General features: G+C 34.2%; 1 protein-coding gene across 4 annotated transcripts in view; it reads left to right on the top strand.

Moving 5' to 3' along the window:
- The window catches only part of RAD18 (RAD18 E3 ubiquitin protein ligase), a 105,277-nt gene extending 83,937 nt beyond the window's left edge, over positions 1-21,340 (top strand). The window contains exons 12-14 of one of the 4 annotated variants that reach the window (XM_031954440.1): positions 9,247-9,303; positions 16,670-16,752; positions 20,897-21,340. In XM_031954440.1, coding sequence (XP_031810300.1) covers positions 9,247-9,303; positions 16,670-16,752; positions 20,897-20,907 — 151 coding nt within the window. In that variant the 3' untranslated portion in view covers positions 20,908-21,340. Of the gene's footprint in view, positions 1-9,246; positions 9,304-16,669; positions 18,857-20,896 lie in introns of those variants that run through there. The other 3 variants (XM_031954453.1, XM_031954434.1, XM_031954446.1) reach the window with 3 other exon arrangements.
- Positions 21,341-21,796: the final 456 nt, after the last annotated feature.

The following is a 21,796-nucleotide window of genomic DNA, read 5'->3' as shown; positions in this document are numbered from 1 at the left end:
GCACATTGCTTCTTAATTTGCATACTACAAATATGTAAGAAAACAAGTAAGATGATTTGGTATTCCCATATCTTTGAGGACTTGTGATATTTTATTGTGATCCATACCATCAAAGATTTTAGTGTAATTAGTGAAACAGAAATAGATCCTTTTTTGGAACTCTCATGTTTTACCATAATTCAACAAATGTTGGCAATTTGGTTTCCACTTCTTCTACCTCTTTGAAAAATAGCCTACAATTTGGGTAATTCTCAGTTCATATATTGCTGAAGCTTTGCTTACAGAATCTTAAGCATAACTTTGCTGGCATATGAAAGGAGCACAATTAGTAATTGAACATTCTTTGGCATTTCCCTTCTTTAGGACTGGAACATAAACTGATCTTTTTCCAATCTGGTGGCTACTGTTTAGTTTTTCAGATTTGCTGGCATAATTAGCATCTTTTAGGATTTTATAGAGCTCAGGGGAGTTCTATCATCTTCACTAGCCTTACTGTTAGCAATACTTCCTATATATGAATTCATTCTTCAAGAAATCTGGCTCTAGATCAGTAACTACACCATTGTGGCCATTGGTGATATTAAGATATTTCTTGTATAGGTTTTCTGCATATTCTTGTTACCTCTTCTTCTGTGTTAAGTGTGTTGCTTAGGGTCACACAGCTAGTAATTGTCTGAGGCTAAATTTGAATGTAGGAAGATGAATCTTAGACTCAGTACTCCATCTACTACACCACCTATTTTCCCTGTTTCTTATCTTTACCTTGCTGTTCTCAGGAATTTTGCATTCCATTGTGTATATTTTTCCCTTTCTCCTTTTCCTTTTTCCTGCCTTCTCTCTTTAGGTAAAACCTCATTAGACTTAAGACATCATTTTGCTTTCTTGCTCTTTTTCTTTGTGATGTTTTTTTTTTCTTTGTGATGTTTTGTGATGTTTTTTTTTTTTTTTTTTTTTGCTGTTTCCTGTACAACAGTGTGAATAGTTCATGGTTCTTCAAGAACTCTCTCTACCAGATCTAATCCTTTAAATCTATTCATCAGTTCCACTTCATATCATAAAGGATGTTATTTAGATCATATTTATATGGTCAGATGATTTTTCCTACTTTATTCCTTATTCTCTACTTTTGGCTGCAAAGTATATAATTTATCAGATTTCAGTATTGACCATTTGGTGATGTCCATGCGTAGAGTTGTCTTTTGGATAGTTCATAATGAGTGTTTTCTATGACCAGTGAGTTATCTGGACAAAACTCTGTTAGCCTTTGCTGTGCTTCATTTTGTATTCCAAGGCCAAACCTGCCTGTTATTCCAATTAACTTTTAATTGCCTACTTTAATATTCCAAACTCCTGTGATGAATGTAACCTCTTTTTTTTTTTTTTTTGTTAAATGTTATTTCTAGAAGATCTTGTAGGTCCTCATAGAACTGATCAATTTTGCCCTCTATGGTATTAATGGTTGAAAAACAGACTTGTATTACTATGATGTTGAACAATTTACCTTGGATTCAAATAGATATCATTCTGTCATTTTTCAGATTATACTCCAGTACTACTTCCCCCAGCCTTTTATTGACCATGAAGGCCACTCCATTTCTTCTAAAATATTCTTGAGTATAAATATTGATCATCTAATTAAATTCATTTAAAATTAAATTAAATTTGAGTCCATTTAAATTCACTGACAGCCAAGATATGTTGCTTAATCTTTCCATCTCCCATTTGATCCTTATATTTCATGATTACCAGAATTTATTTGAAACACGTAATATTGTATAGTAAACATTGTACACTAAAGTGGTATGTCTTCTGTCTTTAATAAGGGGATATTTGGATATGACTCATAAACAGCTACATATACATCCAGAATAACTATAGTAGCACCGGGAGAAGTTAGAAGTAGAATGAAGACAAGTTCCTCACATAAAAAAGTATGCAAGGAAGAGCTTGTATAATGGAGGGGAAAATGGAGCTGGAGTATGTGACAGGCAATATTTAAACTTCTCATTAGTAGAACTGGTTTTAAGACAGAAGAATATCCATATATATATATTCAGTTGGGTATAGAAATCTATCTTACCCAGTAGAGAAAGGGGATAAGAGGGAGATAGAGGTGGGGGAGAGGATTATAAAAAGGAGGCAGGAGTGGTCAGAAACAAAACATTTTTGAAGAGGGCCAGGATAAAAATAAAAGAGAAGGATAAATAAAGAAAATAAGATGGAAGGAAATACAGTTAATAATCTTAATAGTGAAGGTAAATGGGATGGGCTCACTCATAAAATGGAAGTAGATAACAGAATGAATTAGAAACTAGAGTCCAACTATATGTTGTTTACAAGAGACACATGAAACAGACACAGATAGATAAAATAAAGCTCTGTAGAAAAATCTAATATGTTTCAGCTGAAGTAAAAAAAGGTAGGGATAGCAATCATGATCTTAGACAAAGCAAAAACAAAAATAGACCTAATTAAAAGAGAACATTAGGGAATTACACTTTGTTAAAAGGTACCATTGATAATGAAATGATATCAAAACAATTTGCAGCAAATTTCTCTCATAAAGGCCTTATTTCTTCAAATATAGAGGGAATAGAACCAAATTTATGAGAGCACGATTTAGTTTCCAGGTAATAAATGGTTAAATGATATGAACAGGCAGTTTTCAAAAGGAGAAATCAAAATTATTTATAGACATATGAAAAAATATAAATTACTTTTCATTAGAGAAATTCAAATTAAAATAACTCTGAGATACTACCTTATACCTATCAGAAATGACAAATGTTGAAGTGAGAGAAAAATAGGTACACTAATAAACTGTTGGAATTGTGAACTGGTCCAACTGTTCTGCAGAACAATTTGAAACCATGCCCAAAGAACTATAAAACTATTAATACTTTTTGATCCAGCAGCAACAGTAGTTCTGGATCTGTACTACAAAGACATCAAAGAAAAAGGAAAGGACAAAAATATTTATAGTTGCTTTTTTTGTGGTGGCATAGAATTGTAAATTAAAGGGATATTCATCATTTGGGATCACTGAACAAGTTGTGGTATATGATTGTGATATTGTAATATTGTGCTATAAGAAATGACAAGGAGTGATTTCAAGGAAGAGAACCTGGTAAGATGTATATGAACTGATGCAAAGTGAGTTGAGAGGAACTGGGAGGTCATCATGCATAGTAATAACAGTGTTGTAATGATGATCAGTTGTGAAAGATATGGCTACTCTGATCAATTCAGTGTTCCAAGACAGTTTCAAAGGAGTCTTTATGAAAAAATGCTTTCTATTTTCAGAGAGAGAACTGATGAACTCTTTTGAAGTATAATTTTCACTCTTCCTTTATTTCTTTTGCTTTTTTGTTGCAATATGACTAATGTGGAAATATATTTTGTATTTCACATTTATAATTAATTGATGTCATTTTCTTTGTCTTCTCAGTAAGTGAGAGAAGGAAGGGAGAGAATTTGGAACTCAAAATTTAAACAGGAAAATAATGTTAAAATACATTTTAAAAAATAGGTCCAGTAAAGTGAAAAAGACCATAGACTCTCAATTTTTTCATCTATAAAATGAGGGATTTAGACTGAGACATACCTGAGCTCCCCTGTAATTCTGAATCTATTATTATAATTCAATAGCTACAAAAAAGAAGAGGAGTAAAATCAGGGCAAATGTAAAATTTGCATTAAAAAACCTCTTGTAACTCATCCTTAAGCTGGGTTATTTTTGTATTATGGACTTGCTTTTTAACACTCTCTAAAGTACTATGTGTACCAGCAGTGCTAGATAAATAACATGTCCTGATGACTTTGCACCCTGGTGATACAGGAAAAGTTGAGTGCATGGATGGCAACGGCATGTATATAGGTAATCAAATTTCTGTGAATTGCAAAGTGAAGCAGAATCCAGAGACCAAGATATCCAGGTATATTGCTTTTGTCCCCATTTCTCAGTATGCTTCATTTCTCTTGATTTTGACGATGAGATCTTGGCTAGGAAAAAAGAAACTGTCAGGTGTGTTTCTATATGCCTTGGGATTCACTCATAAATAGAGGGCATGGCAATGGTGTGATGATTTAGTGAAAGATTCTGAGAAATAGAAAGGAAGAAAACTAAGAGGAGAGCTGTGTCATGAAAACCCAGAGAAGGAAGTATTTCCAGGAGGAGAGGGTGGCCAACAGTGCCATGTGCTTTAAGGAGATCAAGAATGATGAGAATTGAAGGGGGAAAACATCAGTTTTGATAGTTTTGAGATTATTAGTAATTTTGGAAAGAATAGTTTTAGTTGATTGATGAAGTAGAAATCAAGGTGACAAGCCACTGAAACAGTTTTCAATTTTTCTTTTTTTATATAACAGTACTCAAAAGAAATAAATGCAGAGAAAATAGAATCAATGCTAGAATAAAACATAGATAAACAGGACAAGTTTTGAAAGACAGGTGGAATTTATTATACAGTTGGAAGGGAAAGAAAGCTGTACAGAGTAGAGATCTTACAATTTCATATACATTCTTCTGCCAGGTAAATGGAAATCTCCATTTTATTGGTGTTCAGAATTTAAAAGTAAAGAAAGAAAGTAAAAAAATATATATATATTATTAGCATGGAAAATGAAAAAAACCTATCCCAATAGGCAGTTTTGGGGAATTGATGTGGCAATAAAATTCTCACTTTATTTTCAATTTATAAGCATTTGCTTTCTGTCCTTCCTAACCCCTTTCACAATTCTAGTTGAAAAGAAGAAAGAGAAAACTGTTGTAAAAGATATATATAATCAAGCCAAACCACCCCCCAAAAACAAAACCAAAATGCAAAACAACAAACTACCCAATATTAGCCATATCCAACAATACAGATCTTATTTAGCATTTTTAACACATTACCTCTTTCTCTGGTGTAACATTCTTTATTATCACTTCTCCAGAATCATGATTAGTACTTCCATTGATCAGAGTTCTTAAGTGTTTCAAAGTTTATCTGTACAATGTTTTTGTCAAGTCAACAAGCATTTAAATTCTTATTGTTCACTTGTTATTATAAAAATTGTTCTCAATTCACTTTACTCTGCACCAATTCATTCAAGTCTCAGGTTTCTCTTTCATGGTTTCTTATGATATAATAATATTCCATACTATACCATCATTTCTTCAGCCATTCCCCAATAGATGTTTAGGAAAATTCCTTAACCAGTGGTCAGTCTGGGTCAGCAGGAATGCAGTCCTGACCTGGACTCCTATGTAAGCCTTTTCAGTTTTGGAGAACCTACCAGAAGTTGTGCTCTACAGCCTTCTAGAACTTAGCAAGCACCTGTGGGCAATAAAGAAGAAACATCTATGAGGAAAGAGAATCAAAAAAGGGAAGAATGTTTCCAGAAGGGGTGGTTGGCAGTATCAAATGCTACACAGAGAGGATAAAGATAATACCTGATTACTGGCCATTGTTATTACTGGTTGAAGCAGTGAAACTGAAGGTCATTGGAGTTTAAGTTAAGGAACCCTTAGAACCAGGTTGTTAGATGACTCAACATGGAAGTTGACGTCATTTATGGTGAAAGTAATAGGCAACTTTCAGGGGTTTTCATGGATTTTAAAAAATTCCTCCTCTACCATCTGTTTTCGCTGATATGGCTTCACATCACTAAGAAACCTCTTAGGTTTGTGTCCTTAATGTACCGCAAATATTTTCCTTTAACAAACCAGTGGCTTTAGCTGGTACTTTGAAAGCTCCAAGGTCAATTGATCATACAACATACTGAGTTAATTGACAGGGATGACTATTCTGCTTACTTAACTTGGAATGGGTTGAATGCTTTGTAACCATTATGGTTAAAAAAAAAAAGAAAGAAAGAAAAGCTATTTTGAATTTCTTTTTTCCGTCTTTTGACAATGTGGAGATGCTGGATCCTAAGTCATACAGTCCTAACTTCTCTGACTTGTATTGCTACTTGACTCTGATCCATCTGGATCAGAGTTGGACAGGTTAATGTGACAAGTAGTACAAAGTATTTCTTCCCCATCCCACTTTCACAACTTGAATGTGATGTTTAATTTATCTTAAGTACCCCATAAAATTTAAATTTAAATGTCTTTGGAAGAGTGGGAAGGGGATTCTCTATATTATTTATAATCTACAATCTCAACTGTGAAGTGTTTCTAATTTTTTCAGGATTGTAGTTAAGGACTAGGTTATAATTTGTATCTACCTAACCAGACTTGATCCTTAGCAAAATTAAATTGAGGGGAGTTCATCTTTAGTGCTTTCCCATCTCCCCACTTATCATTCTTTGCTTTTTCATATTGGAATACACAATACTCTGCTCTATTTCTCTTTATCAAAATCTCCCCATGGGTTAGCTGACATGTTATAAAAGATGTAAACTAGTCCACACAAGTGTAAGTAACTGATAAATACTTACTGTTTGCCCCTTGTGATTGTTTTAGTTTAACAGAAGACAATCATTTTAGTCATAGGAACAAACTTTTGATGAAGTTTATGTATCTGTGACAAATTAGTTATATTGGTAGACCCAGGACCATCCATGAATTATTTTATTTAAATAGCTACCTATTCCAGATGTAGAGCCTCCTCTGCACTCAACTACTATTAACATCATAATTGAGGTTTATATAGTGCTTTAAGGTTTTCAAAACATTTCCAATTCATAATTTCATTTAAACCTCACAATAACTTGTGAAGTAGATACTGTAGGTATTGTTATACAGTTTTACAGGTGAGAGAAGATTGTCTCACCTGGAAAGAATAAATGACTTGTTCATAATCCCTTTAGTAAATAGAATGTAAAGCTCCTTGAAGTCCTGATACATAATTTTTATCCACAATGTCTAGCATAGTACCTGGCAAATTATAGAGGCTTTATAAACGTTTCTTGAATTGCTTTAAATTGTTTGTTAGACCTTCTAGATTTGCCACTTTGTTCACTCTTTCATCTTCCATTTCCTTCTTGAGAAACTGTTTTTCAGTCAATGAATCATATTGCCAACAAATCCAGTCCAGCACTTCAAATTTTATTTATTTATTTATTTATTTTTGCTTTTCTCTATTCTGATCATTACTAAAAGCTTCATTTAGGTGGAGGTGAGGAGGATTGAAGATAGCTTAAGTCCCTGTCACTAAGAGTTAAAATCATAGAATTATGGAATTGGAAGAGATCATAGGAACATAGATTTAGAGCTAGGAAGGACCTGGAAGGTCACTTCACTGAGGCCCTTCATATTATAGATAAGAAAACTGAGAGCCAGAGAGCTAATTAAATGGCTTAGGCAAAGTCTTCCAGTCAGTGACTGGCAGAATTAGGATTGAATGTATTATGTCTTCTGACTCTAAATCCAACTTTTGCTGCTTTGTTACTCTGGTTCTCTTTATAGATCATCTGATCTCATTTAATCTCATTTTACAGATAAGGAAAATGAAGCCAATTGAGGTAAACTGATACATCTTTAAACAGATGCTAGTTAAATCACCTGTTCAGGATGTTGTAGAGAGGTTCCTGAATGTGGTGGAAGATTATATACTTCCATGACATCAATACTAGGCTATGGCACCCAGGTTCAAAACCAGATTCTGCTACTTATTATCTGTATGACCTTGGGAATTCTCTTTCTGTAAAAAGAGAGAGTTCAGTTAGTTCGTGTAAAAGAACTTTTTCTATCTGCTCTACACTTGCTTGTTAGACTTTGCTTACAAGCTATATCAAGCAATTACTTTTCAATGTCTAAATTTATAATTAAAAGTCAACAAATTTGCCTATATTTTACAATATCTTTTTTTTTTTCAAAATTTCATAGAATAAGAATCACTAAGTTTAGATTTGAAGGGCACCTTTTTTTATTCTAATCCATGCTTGGAAAAGTGTCTCCTTTATTACTTAACAAGTGCTCACCTAGCCTTTACTTAAAAAGCTGAGGGGAAAGGAAACTCAAGGTTTTTCTAGGCAAACTATTTACTTCCCTCTCCCTCTCCCCCTCCCCTCTCCCCCTCTCCTTTTCCCCCTCCCCTTTTCCCCCTCCCCTTCTCCCCCTCCCCTTCTCCCTTTCCCCTTCTCTTCCTCCCCTTCTCCCCCTCCCCTTCTCCTCCTCCTCCTCCCCTTCTCCCCCTTCCCTTCTCCCCCTCCCCTTTTCCTTCTCCCCTCTCCCCCTCCTCATCCCCCCCTCCCCCTCTCTCCGTCTCCCTTCTTCCCTCCCCCTCCCTCCTCCTCCCTCTCTTTCCCTCCCCCCCCCTCTCTCTTTCTGTGTGTCTCTCTTCCCTCTTTTCCTCTCTCTCTCTTTTCTTCTCTTCCCCTACCCCCATACTATTATTGCTTCAAGCTCTACTTTGTGGAGCCAAGCAGAACAAATGTATTAATTTTCTTTTTTTCATGTTAATTTTTTTTTTTTCATGTTAAGGGCCTTTAGACACTTGAAAACTGCCATTATATCTTTTCCCTTGCAGACACCCTGCTCCTCACTCTTCTTTTCTCAGGCCCAAACATGAATAATTCCTTCAGCCAATTCTTATACATTCAAGGGCCTTGAACGAATTGATGATCTTGTCAGGGTGAGTTTTCTTCCATTAGTACACAGTACAAACCGTATCTTTTCTTTGTTCTTTATAAATTCCACAGGTGCTCAACTCAACTTCTAGGACTTCCTTAAGAATACTAGTGAAGCCCTCTTAGGTTATACTACTGTTCCTTACTCAAATCACACAACAAGTTTTATCTCTTTGTCTAATTATAAATTTCACCAAATGAATTTGCTCCTTTCTTTGGCCTAGATCATCACTTATTTCTGCCCACCATATGCCTTCCCATTACCATTTGGGCCACCTGCAATATTTAATTCCTCACAGGTTGGATATTTGAAAATTTATAAATGCAGAGTTTCATATTGTAATGATGGACTTTTGGACTGAGAAGCAAACTAGGATTATAAAAAGAACTGTATAATTGTATTTTGGCATCCAATTAAAATTCTTTTATATGGATAAGGTTTATATGTACATAGGTTTTCTCCATTATAATGAGAGGGATAGATTTTTTTTTTTTGTCACTATCTATACTATGACCAAATTTGTGGAACTGTGAGGTATGTTATAATGGCATTTTATTAATATAAGACTGTAAGCTCCATGGGCAGTGACTGTCATTCTATATTGCTTTGTTCCTTGCCAATAAAAGTACAGCTTGCAAACAATCTATGAAATGTCTTATGATAATGCTTTGTACATGTCCTTTTAGCTCCAGCTCAGACATCATAAGAGACCTCATAGAGGAAAAGGAGTTTTTGGCAACAAGGTCAGTATGTATAGTCATTTCTCTGGGTATTTCAGGGGATCCATGATCTCACTGATATGGATATTCCTTTTACCAATGCAAATCATACCCTACATCTTCTCTCATCCTGTGTATCTTTTCGTTCAGGTTCTACTACTAATCTTCTATTTAACATACTTAGCACCTTCCTCTACATCTCCTGACATCAAATGGATTCTAATAGAGTATGCAAACTCTTGTTTATCCTTCACTTTCAATATGTGAATGGCTCATTTTCTTTCTTTTCCAGTTCTCTCTCTCTCTCTCATGACATTTTACAAAGGAATTGATTAGGGTCTTCAAAAGAGACTATGTGTTTCCTCGAAACAGGATGAATACATATGCATGTATTCTGTAAATACACAGAAGCTTATCACCAGTAGGCCAGCCACTTGGTGATAAATTCTTTGACCATGCCAACCCATGAAACATAATCACAGCTTTCAAAATTAATGTATGCCATGAACTAAAAAAAATACCATATTCAGCCAATTTGTTAGACCAAGTAATGTTATTTTAATTTAAGCAAATCATACCCATAAGGGCTAGAATTGCTTTTATCTTTTTATCTCTAACTCCTAGCCCAGAGCTCTATACAGCTGGATACCTTTAATTAAATATAACGCTACCAGTTTCCACTCTTATTTATGTATCCTGCCTCAGAAATGGAATCACAGAACTAAGATATCCTGATTAATGAAAGAGTGCCAGGTTTTAGCTCAGACTGCAGACCAATGATCACAAGAACATTACCACAACCTATCTGGAGATGGGGAATTCAATATACTTTTTTTTTTTTTTTTTTTACATTTTCATAAAAGCTCTTTCCCAGTCTTTCTCCCATAGAACAACCAAAGAGAGGAGAAAAGTCTACTTAGAGACTGGATGGCACATGTTTTATAATTGACTTACGAAAGAGCTGCCAGAATTCTGACCATTTTGCTAGAACAGATCATCTGGGATGATTATTCATGTTAGCTGTATGACTAGTTATCCTGATAAATTTACCGTTCCCTCTATTTTTGCCTTTGCTAATGTCATTTTCTCAGGCAATAATGAACTCTGTGGCTTCTTTGCCATGTGTTCAAATTGTGCCCTCTTTGAAAGGTCAGACATCTCTCCTATTCTCCATAAAATCTTCACAGCTTTGTACAACCCACAATGATTGCTTTTTTTCTCTTAACTCAAATCATTCTTTGTTCGGCTCACTTATTTGGCATTTGGCATGAAAAGCTCCGAAGTAATGGATAAATTATTTGCTTGTATTCCTACTTAAATTATTTTCTTTATTGCCATTTTCCTAATGTTAACTTTTTTGTTTGTATATTGTCTATTAGTCTCCTGTTAGACAGTAATATTCTTACCTGCAGTGAACATACCTTTAACTTCTTTGTATTACCATTCCTTTCATGGGCCAGCCATACAGTTCTAATCCTTAGTAAATACTTGTTTGCTTATTTTACTTTTAAAATAAAAAAGTCATAATTAGTCACAATTTGAGTCATAGTTATTAAAAAGTACTTTATATACTGGAATGTTGTCTAGGCAGCTATAATCCTTGTCTCTTTAAGGCCTTACATTCTCATATAATTTAAATGGAAATGGGAAAAATCTTGAATAGCTTGCTACCTTCCTCTGAAAAAAGAAGTAACTCACAAATGTCCATCTCAAATTTATGGTCACATTTGAAAGAAACTTAATTCACATATTTTACATATTACTCCTAGAGCATACTAAAGTACTTCCGCTTTACTACATTCTCTTAATTCCTTAGCTTTTGTAGCTTTCACAGCAACATATTGTCCCAAATAAGGTAACATTTCCCACAAGAAGAAGTCTGGTTCCCACAGTACACATGATTATTCTCAGGGCAGTACATTTTGGTTTGACTCCAAGTTTCTTGGGTGTGAGATAGATTTGCTTGAATTTCTAAAAAATAAGTAAAATTTTAAAAAATTAATCAAGATTAAATAATAAACTGAAAAGATTTTCATTTTACTATATTGTCACCTGCAATGCTTTCCCATTACACCCAGAGAACACAGGTAAGGATGTCTGGATATTGTACTTTGTACTATGGACAACTTCAGGAACTATGGAAGGAATGAAAATCACTATTTGTCTTTTAAAATGTTACCTTTGCAGTCTGTTGCCATTTTGTCTTGGAATTCTACTGGGTATCAAATTAGAAAAGACATTTCATTGGTCTCCCTACAAAATCTGAAAATGTAGGCATATCTTCTTTTTTGATAATCTGATTTTCAACTCGGTGTCATTAAAGCAAATAATTTATCCATTACTTCAGAGCTTTTCATGTTTTTAAAGAAGGTATATTGAAAATTTGTCTTAAAATCCCACCATTAGCTCCCCAGAGTGATCTGGATATATCATTTGTAATGATGATTCCAATTAATAATATTTACATGGTATTTCTTTAGAAATGAAATGTTTATCTGTTTATGTATCTACACTTAGGAAAAGCTGTCTACACACATTGATACCACTTCCTCTCTTCTTACCCCTTCTCAAAACAATTGCAACACTGTTTCTGACCTTATCATTCCATTAAAACTACTTTCTTTAGTTGTTGGCTTTGCTAAAGATCTCAGCTTTGCTAAATCCATTAGCTTTTTCTAAATCCTCATTTTTCCTGACCTTTCTGAAATATTTAATAATGATGATTGCTTACTCCTCCTGGATACTCTCTTCTCTTTGGATTTTCATGGCACTGATCTCTTCAGACTTGTTTGTTCCTTCACAGCCTACTTTGCTGAATCTACAGCCTTTCTTTTGCCTTCTTATTTTAGATATACTTCTGGACTCCGTCCTGGGTTCTATTTTCTTTCTATACTATCTCACTTGATGACCTCACATCAATTCCCAATGGTTCGATTATCATTGCTTCACAAGTAATTACAAGCGATAAGTAGATATCTAATGGTGTTCAAGCAATAAGTAGATATCTAATAGTATTCTCCCTCTTTTTGTCCCTAAACTTCATTCCCAAATTACTACCTGCTTAGTAAACATTTAGAACTAGATGTGCTATAGACATCTCAAATTTAACATGTCCATGATAGAACTCACTACAATTTTCCCCATAAAATTTATCCTTCTTCCTAACTTTTCTATTTCTGTCTAGGGATCCACTATCATTCTAATCATGCATATTTGTGACCTCCAAGCCATCTTTAACTCTTCTCTCCCTTACGCTACATATCCAATTACTTGGCAAGTCTTGGAGATTCTACTTCCAGTACATTTCATATCAATCACCTTCTCTCCATTCACATAGCTGCCATCTTGTTATCTCTTAACTTATAACTATTTTTCTTGCCTCAAATCTCTTCTTTCTCGTGTCCATTTTCAACACAGCTACCGAAATGATGTTCCTGAAACGAGTCAGATTAGATTACTTTCCTGCTGAATAAATTCTAATGCCTCTCTTTTGTATCTAGCAACAGATGAAGGCTTCTGTTGGCAAAGAATACCACTAAAAACCCAGCTGCAGTCTCATTTATATATCTTTTAGTGCACTTTTGGCTCAGCCTAACTGACCTTTTTGCTATTCTTCACACATAACATTCTGTCTCCTGTCTCCAAGTCTGTGCACTAATCTGGAATGTGTTTCTTTCCTATCTCCATGCCCTCTAATCCTGAGTTTCTTTCAGAATTCATCTCTAAAACCACATTCTGCAGGAGTCTTTTCCTTAATTCCCCCAAGTTGCTAGCTCCCCTATCCCTTTGTGCTATATTTATTTGCAGTGAATTGCCTGCACTCTGTGTGTGTGTGTATGTGTATATATATATATATATATATATATATATATATATATGTATATATATAATTGCTGTAAGAATATTGGTTTTCAGAGAAGCTTTTTAAAAAATCATTGAAAATATCACAGAATTTCCTAAATAAGAACTTAATCTCTGTCATTTTCAGTGTTGTGCCAAACCCTGCCAATAGGATTGCAACCCTTTCATCTACTTCATTCACCCAAGATCTATATGATGGTTGATTAGTTTGAGAGACAATTCTCACAATTTTATGTAGCAAGATGCATTTTTAATCTACTCTATTTTATACATGTAGATGGTTAGGTCAGCCTTTTGGTAAAAAGAGTGTTCATTTGTAGTGTGCAAAGGATAGATGTACTTTGTATATTTTAGAAGTATTAAGTAATTTTAATTGCATTTCTTTTAAATAGCTAAAGGTAAGCTAAGACCCAGAGAATTTCATTGAGTTGTTCTGGGCCACATATTTAGTGAATGGCAGAGTCAGCACTGGAAACCAGGTTTGATGCACAGTCCATTGTTCTTTCTACTGTGTTAAGTTGCCTGATGTAATTTGGAAGGCTGTGGGGTTTGACAGAAAGATCATTGTAATTGAAGTTCTAGTCCTTGGCTTTTCTCACTTCTTAGTTCTTATTAGTGTGATTCTGAATGAGTTTTTCAGTATTCCCTTCTAACTCTAAATGTATGGTTGTATGAACTACATACAGGTCTGCTGATGCATGAATTCAGTGTATAATTGAATCAATTGGTTGGAATGACACAAATGGTCTCTTATAGAAACCTGACATGCTAGTACTTTGTAATAACATACTGACATTTTCATTCATAAAGAGCCAATTTTAAGGACTCTGGTTTAAAGTTTATATTGTATTTAGAAATATTGTGACTTTAAATTGCCTTTTCTTAAGTGTTTTTTCATTGGCATGGTACCCTAATATAAATCACAATACTCCTAGACAGACTAAGACAGTTTTTCATTTTACTTCTATTTGCTTGTGATTTATTGGTGAAACCAATTAAGATATTAAGACCGAAAAAAAAAATCTCCTGTTGTTTTCCAAATTGTTCTGTCATCTTGTTGCCCAAGTTGTTTCATACAACTTATTTTATTTTGTTTCTCCAGTACATTTTTGTTAACTTCATATTTCTTATTCAAATATAAAAAACTGTAGGGAAAAGTTATCTTTAACTTTGTGCCCCAGAGTCATTGTTAGACAATGACTGAAGCTTCAGTTCTGTCTCATCACTGAGAATTCTCAACCAAATTCTTGAATTGATGCTCCTTTTTGGTGGTAGAAGAAATTGCTTTTTCTTGGCTAATAGAGCATGGAAATCTCTATTTTTAATATTATGTAATAATTTTATGATAAAGGAAATAGCCATCATTTTGTGAGAAAAAATATCTTTATTGTGGGCAAGAATGTGTTAGAGTTGATTTTGTAGAGTATGATTAAACCAAGAAGATTTAGTTTAGTAGTTCCATCAGATCATAACTGATTTTTGTAGTATATTAGCAGAGGACACTGGTGACATTATTTGGATTGAGCCTTCTCTGTGTCCCTCCAGTTAATTACTCAAAAAGAATTAGAATTTTTATCCTTTATGCCATTTTAATGACAGAATTGAAAAAAATATAATTATTTTTATTATCTTATTTTATTCAATGCTTTTATCAAAAGACAGAAACAATCTTGCCTCTATTAAAACTGTGAATTGACTGACTTTTACTTGTATTTTGAGCCACTAGTTTCTTTGATAGTAAATATTAATACATTCAATGAGAATTATTACTGGGAATTTGAAAGGAAAAGTTTGAGTTATCCTGGCAACCAGAATCCAGTTTTTTAAAAAAGCCAAGTTTTTTCTTTTTTTCTTATCCATTACTTAATTTTCTTAAGTGTTTTTATGACTTTGTGAAGGATCATTTTGACTCTTCTCCTCTTATAGTTCCCCTATCTTCTCCATTTGTAGTGTTCCTAAGTTTTTGTAATTTATTATATAGTTCAGTGGTCATAGGTGGGATCTTTCTATTCCATATATTTCCAGGGTATTAAATATAGTTTTCTTTCTGTCTCATCCCCTAAAATATTCCAGATGTTCATTTCCTAATAAAAACAAGCATTTAGAATTACTACATGATAAGAGAGCACCAAAGTACCAATGATAAATCCAAGGCACTTGGAACAATTTCCTGGGATACAAAAAGAACTGGTGAATATAATGGTTTCATCATTGATATTTGAAAGATCATGTAATATGGGAATGACTTTGAACCATGGGATCAAAGAAAAGTAAACAATTCTCATTTTCTGAGGTGTCTGGTCACCAAACTATATGGAGAAAGAATGAATTTTCTTTTACTCATGTTGAATTTGAGATGCCTATGGAAATTTAGTTCTAAATATCCAGTATGAAATTGATAATGTGGGACTGCTGTGTCTGGGGATGGATAAATAGATCTGGGAATCATTTTCATGATCGTGGTGATTGAACTAATGGAAAGTGATGAAGATCACTGAATAAGAGAGCATAAATGCAAAAGAGAAAACAGCCCAGGATAAAGCCTTGGGGAACATCCTCAGTTAGTGAGCATAGCATGGATGGATAAAGCTTTCAGCAGAGATGACAAAGAAGGACTGGTCACATAGACAGGAGGAAAATCAAGAAAGAGCAGTCACAAATCCAGAGAGGAAAGAGTATTTAAGACAAGAAAAGTGACTGACTGTGTCAGATGGTAGAGAGAGGTCAAGAAAAATCACTATTAAGAAATTGCCATTGGATCTGGCAATTGAGAGATCATTAGTAACTTTGGAGAGATCTATTTCAGTTGAACAATGGGGTCAGAAGTCAGATTGCAAATGATTTAGAAAAGAAAAGGAAAATATATTGATTGATAGGTTCTCAAAATGTGTTGACAGGCTAAAAGATTGGACTTAATCTAAATAGATGGCATTTAATAGAGATAAATAGGCTGCTTTGCTGATAGATTCAAAATTTGACTTCACAAATAAAAGATAAGGTAGTCATGGTTTGAAATGTCTGTAGGGAAAAGATCAGGGGATTTTACTGTATTTCAAACTCAGGAATAATGGGATATGGCAATCAAAAGAGTTAATGCAATATTGGAGTGCATTAAGAAATGAATAGCTTTCAAGAATAAATAGATGATCCTACTATATTGTATTCTTCTTAATTTAGAACATACATCTTCCTATGTTCCCCCTTTGTCTCATTGGTGTTTTTTTCCCCAGAACTTCTATATTGTGGGAAGATCCAGTCCAGTCATCCTTCTTATCCTTTCCTCATGCTGCTCCTGATTTCACCAACCCCAATTGGGTATCTTTTCCCTCTGGCCAACCAACCATATGCATTGTCTTCCTTCATTAGAATATAAACTCCCTGAAACTAGGACTGTCTTTTTGCTTCTATTTATATCTCAGCATTTAGCACAATGCCTGGAACATAGTTAAGCACTTAATAAATGCTTGTTGACATGTTTAAATTTCATTAGGATTCTTTCTAAGATGCAACTTTTCCTTTTTGTTTCTAGAGGCCGAAATAAAAGCAAGAAGATGGCCACTAGAAAATCATGTCGTTCAGGAACACCAGAAAACAACTGTAGCAATAGAAGAAGTAAGCGTATCAAAAATTAGACTTCCTCCAACTTTTCTAAGTACAGGATCAAAGTATGATACATTTTGTTATCCTAAGTATTTCATATTCTTTGACTGTTCAGGGGGAAGGTTAAAATTCTCAAACTGGTTGTTTATTGTTGTTGACAGTAAGTTACATTTAGGCTGATTTTCGTTTAGCCAAACAAGTCTTAATCCCTGCTCATTTGATTCTCCATTCCTTCCCCCTCATCACTAAACACCTTCATATGCAACCAGACCCCCCTTCCCTCAGGATTGGCACAGTGGTGGATTCTCAGGTGTGTGTTTCTTAATCATAAAATATCCCTCCTGAGCCAGTTATTTCCCTCAGCCCAAGGGTTTCTGCTTCTTTTTCCCAATGAGACTTACAGTAGGAAAACTAGTTGGTAGAAGAAAATAATAAGGTGTTTCTATGGAAAGTTAGGTACAGGCATTTAGGTGAGCATTTATTAATTAATATGCTTGATTTAGACACATATGGTATCTGAATTACAGTGATTTTGCTTGTTAAATCCTGGTAGATATAATTTAGCAGAATGTTATCGTGCAAATGGCTCTTTGACTGCTTGTTACTTTTGCATAAAAGATTAATATTTACATTTAAAAAGCAGCAGTGTTTTAAAATAATTATAAAATGTATTCTATACAATTCTTGAAAAGGCTCTTAAAGATTTAAGTGACTCTATTGATTAATATTTGTGCCTTTAAATTCCTAAACCACATTCTTAGTATTTTGTATTCTGACAATTAAAATTATAAGTAAATGGATTAAACCTTCATGTCAATCTAAATTTTTTTTTATTTATATTAAAAGTTTGTTATGTATTGGCACACTACCTCAACAGGCACTCAAATCCCTTTAAAAAATATATTCCCAAGTATCACTTTGGTGACACAGTGGTTAGAGCACTGGCCCTGGAGTCAGGAAGACCTAAATTCAAACCTGGCCTCAGACACTTGATACTTACTGTCTGTGTGATCCTGGGCAAGTCACTTAACACCAGTTGCCTAATCCATATGCACACATGAGCACATAAACACACGTACACACAGTCTCAGAGAAAATAGTTTGATTATAAGTTGTTAATAGAGAGAAATGTATGTGCCTTTTAACTTTGGGGTATAATACTAATTGTCAGCTGTTGTATTTAACCAAAGATTTTTTGCCTCTCGGTGATGATTCAGTTTACATTGTTATAGTTATTGTGTATGACATATACCTTTAAAAGAATATATGCTATGAATACTTTAGCCGTTAAATTATCTTGAACTCGGAAGAATTCTTACTTGCCTGCAGAATGTCTGCTGATGTCTAAAGAACAGGAGTAAGCACTACTAATATCATGGCAACACATTTCTAAATGTGCCAGTGACACCATCAATTTCTTCCTATTTCTAAAGTCTGTTTCCACTAACCTTGGCTCTTCATTATATGTTTGGAAACTGAAGTTAAAAAGTGGAGTCTTAGTATGTCTGAAGGTTGAGTAATTTCCTAATCAGAATGACTTTTTGTCTTTTTTATGACTATCCTGAATCATACTATTACATAAGAATGTCTCATTTTGTAAGTATGATTTGTTATTTTAAAGGAATTTGAAGTAGGACTCTTGAACCCAGAAAGAGATCTTACAGGAGGCAAATGTGAATAATTTTAACAAAATAGTGCTACAACTTATACTAAAATAAGGCATCATATTTAACTATGTTAGTCAGTTATGATTTTTTTTTGGGGGGGAACTTAACATTCCATTTCTTTTCTCTATGACTTTATACATATTGTCCCCCTGTGTCTGGACGGTGGGCTCCCTTCTCACCTCCAACTTATAGAATCCATAGCTTTCTCTATAATGAGGTACCCCCTTAATCCTTAGTCTTTCTTTTAAACCCTTTCCTGACCCCTTTCACAACCCCCAATTTTGAATGCTCTCTTCCTTCTGAAATTATTTTGTATTTAGTTCTCTGTGTACATCTTGTATCCCTGAAAACAATGTCAATTCCTTAAAATTAAGTACTGCTTTGTTTTTGTCTCTGTATTCAAGCACTTGATGGGAATATTGATACCTAATAAATGTTTGTTGAAATGAGTGAGTAGATTCATCCTTTTCATGTCAGTGCCATCAAGTTGAAACATTGTTTTTCTATAAATAAATTAAGGACTGCTTTCTGAAACTTCTGTAATAAATTGTAGCAATTCTTTGGTATGATAAAAAAAACTTAATTAGTACCTTGAAGATTTGGCCTTCATACTCCAAGTTTTTTTTATTTGCCATGTGGCAACTTAGAATTCTTACAATAGTACTGGTGTGATAAGTATAGATTTAAATTTCTTGAATAAAGATAATATATTGTCCATATGTGAATGCGAAAATTCTGACCCATCATTAGTGGAGAATATACCTGATAATCAGGATAGAGACTTATTTTTTTCAGTAGCAGAAGATTTTTGTTGAGTTACCTATATTCTCACCTACTTTCCTTTATTTTTGTTATTATTATTATTATTTTTGCTGAGGCACTTGGGATTAAGTGACTTGCCCAGGGTCACACAGTTAGGAAATGTTAAGAGGTCAGATTTGAACTCAGGTCCTCCTGACTTCAGGGCCGTTGCTCTGTTCACCATACCACCTAGCTGCTCCTTACTTTCCTTTATTGAGAGAAGCATGAATTTAGCAGATGAATGCCGAGGGTGAAGACTGCCATGTGTGAACATTGTGTTGTGGTGGTTGACCTGAAGGAAGATGAATTTATGACCAGAGCTTCATTATTAATATTTTCTAATTAGATGAATTATGAGCAACAGCTATTGTACCTCAACTCTGTCCTCTGAGAAATTACATTTGAATAAATATCTAAAGTTGATAATGAACTGGAAGATATCTTGAAGATGACCATTCTGGACACTGACTTTTACTCTAACTAACTTGGGGGCATCTTAAGCCTAGCCAGATCTTTCCCTCCTCCCCCCCCCCCTTCCCCCCCCAGAGTACATGCATTAGGCTCTTAAGACTATTTCAACACAGACTTATCTAGATTTATGTACCTGAACCCTCCCCCAAACCAGTTACATGGAATTCCAAGATTCCACATGGAATCTTTACTCCCATGAATATCTATTTTGACCTTTTAATGTGAAGTCCCATCAGCACATCACTGAAGAAATCAGAATTAAGTAAAACAACCCATTCTATATAAGATTTATAAATTATTTAAGCAGATACAGAAATTCTGGAAATATTAATTTTTTCTTATGATTCCCCCTGGCAGGTTATTAAAAATACTAGACAAAACATGAAAGAATCTGGAATATCATAAAAACATTTTTTTGAAAATCAGTAACAACACAAGCTGGTTCTTTTAATTAGCTAAATAATCAAACATTAAAAATCATTAAGAAAGAAATAATGAGTGATTTCTCATCCTTTGGAGAGTTGGCAAATCAGGTAGGAAAAAAAATTTATTATTCCAGATTTCACTGAAGAGATATAGGAAAATTGAGAGGAATAGCTAACAGTTAGATCAAGAATTAGAATCCATTCTCACTCTTACCTTCAACTTCCCTTACTTCCTGCAAAAAAAAAAAAAAATACAATCACTTTTGGGCTGAATCTAGGAAGATGAAATAATATATCAAGTGTGAAATACTATACTTTGGTCCACAGAATGACTTAAGTATAAGATAAGAGAAGCAAGTCAGCAATTTGAAAAAGATCTAAAAACTTTTGTAGGTGGACTCAGTATGATTCAACAATATAATGTGACAAATCAAAAAAAAAAAAACAAAAAACAACCCAACAACTAAAGTGGTCTTTGACTTCATTAAGAGATACATACATTACTTCTGGGAATAAGGAGTTGTTGGTTGTCCTGTATTGTGTTAAATACTGGAGATATAAATAGAAAAGATAGCCCTTGCTTTCAAGTAGCTCACATGTTAATAGACAAAAAAACAAATATGATAGTGAAACTATGAGACAGATGGAAATACCCAGTGGGCTTAGGGTATTGCAAGCAAGGAAGATGGTAATGCATTTTCTTTAGTGTCATGTTCCTTGATAAAACCATATCTGTTTCTGAGATTGAACTGCAGTGCTAAAGATTTTGGTAATGAAAACTTTCTTTTCCAGGTCATCAATAACTGACTGCTGAGGAGAGGGAGTTGCAACATCTGCAGAAACAGTTGCAAGGTTCGGTCTCCACAAGAATTGTTTCCTTGGATGATAATTGTGGGGTCTGAATTGGAAGCAAGACTAGTGACTTGTGGGTTCATTTCACATCATCAATTTGCAATTCTCTATAGGGCAGTAATATTCATATGCCTCATTTTATTCACTCAATTGTTTAAGAGGCAATTTAAATGATGCCTTTAGATTCTAGTTATTTTTTTAAAAAATTTTATCCTCTTTTTATACTCCCTTCAGGATCAAGAAGTTTGTTTTGCTTGTAGCTCTTCTCAGTATCATCCTCCCTCTTAACTTCTTTTTCCTATGCCTGGTTGTTTCCTTGTTGAATTTGACTAATTTTTATGCCAATTTCTCTCTCTCTCCTTCCCTCTTTCAAAATCTCTCTTTCTCTCCCTCCCTCCCCCCTTCATTCTCTCCCTCCCTCCCCCTTCATTCTCTCCCTTCCTCTCTCCCTCCATCCCTCCCTGAAACTCTTTTATTCATTTCAGATAAGAGTGAAGTTACTTAATGCCACTCTCCTCATCTTTTTCTTTTGTATATTTTCTCATATATCTCAATAATGAGAAAAATAGCAAGTTACATCTTTTCTTTTTCCTTTCTACATGATTGGGTTCTTAATTTTACCCTTTTTCCCTCTGAACAGAAACAATCTATACCCAGGACTTCCTTAAAAAAAAAATATGGTTGGGAGGATTCTAAGAAGATGATGAAATAGGTTAGAAAATTTCAAGCTCTCCAGATTTCTCCCACAAACAGATCAAATTTTCACCTCGATGTGAATATAAACTGATGAAAAACAAAGAAGACTTAAGTCAAAACAGGCATTGTTCTGCTACATCCCAA

This window comes from Sarcophilus harrisii, chromosome 1 (assembly GCF_902635505.1).
Source record: "Sarcophilus harrisii chromosome 1, mSarHar1.11, whole genome shotgun sequence".
NCBI lineage: Eukaryota > Metazoa > Chordata > Mammalia > Dasyuromorphia > Dasyuridae > Sarcophilus > Sarcophilus harrisii.
The sequence above is the reverse complement of the archived record's forward strand: the minus strand, read 5'-3'. Positions and strand labels throughout refer to the sequence as shown.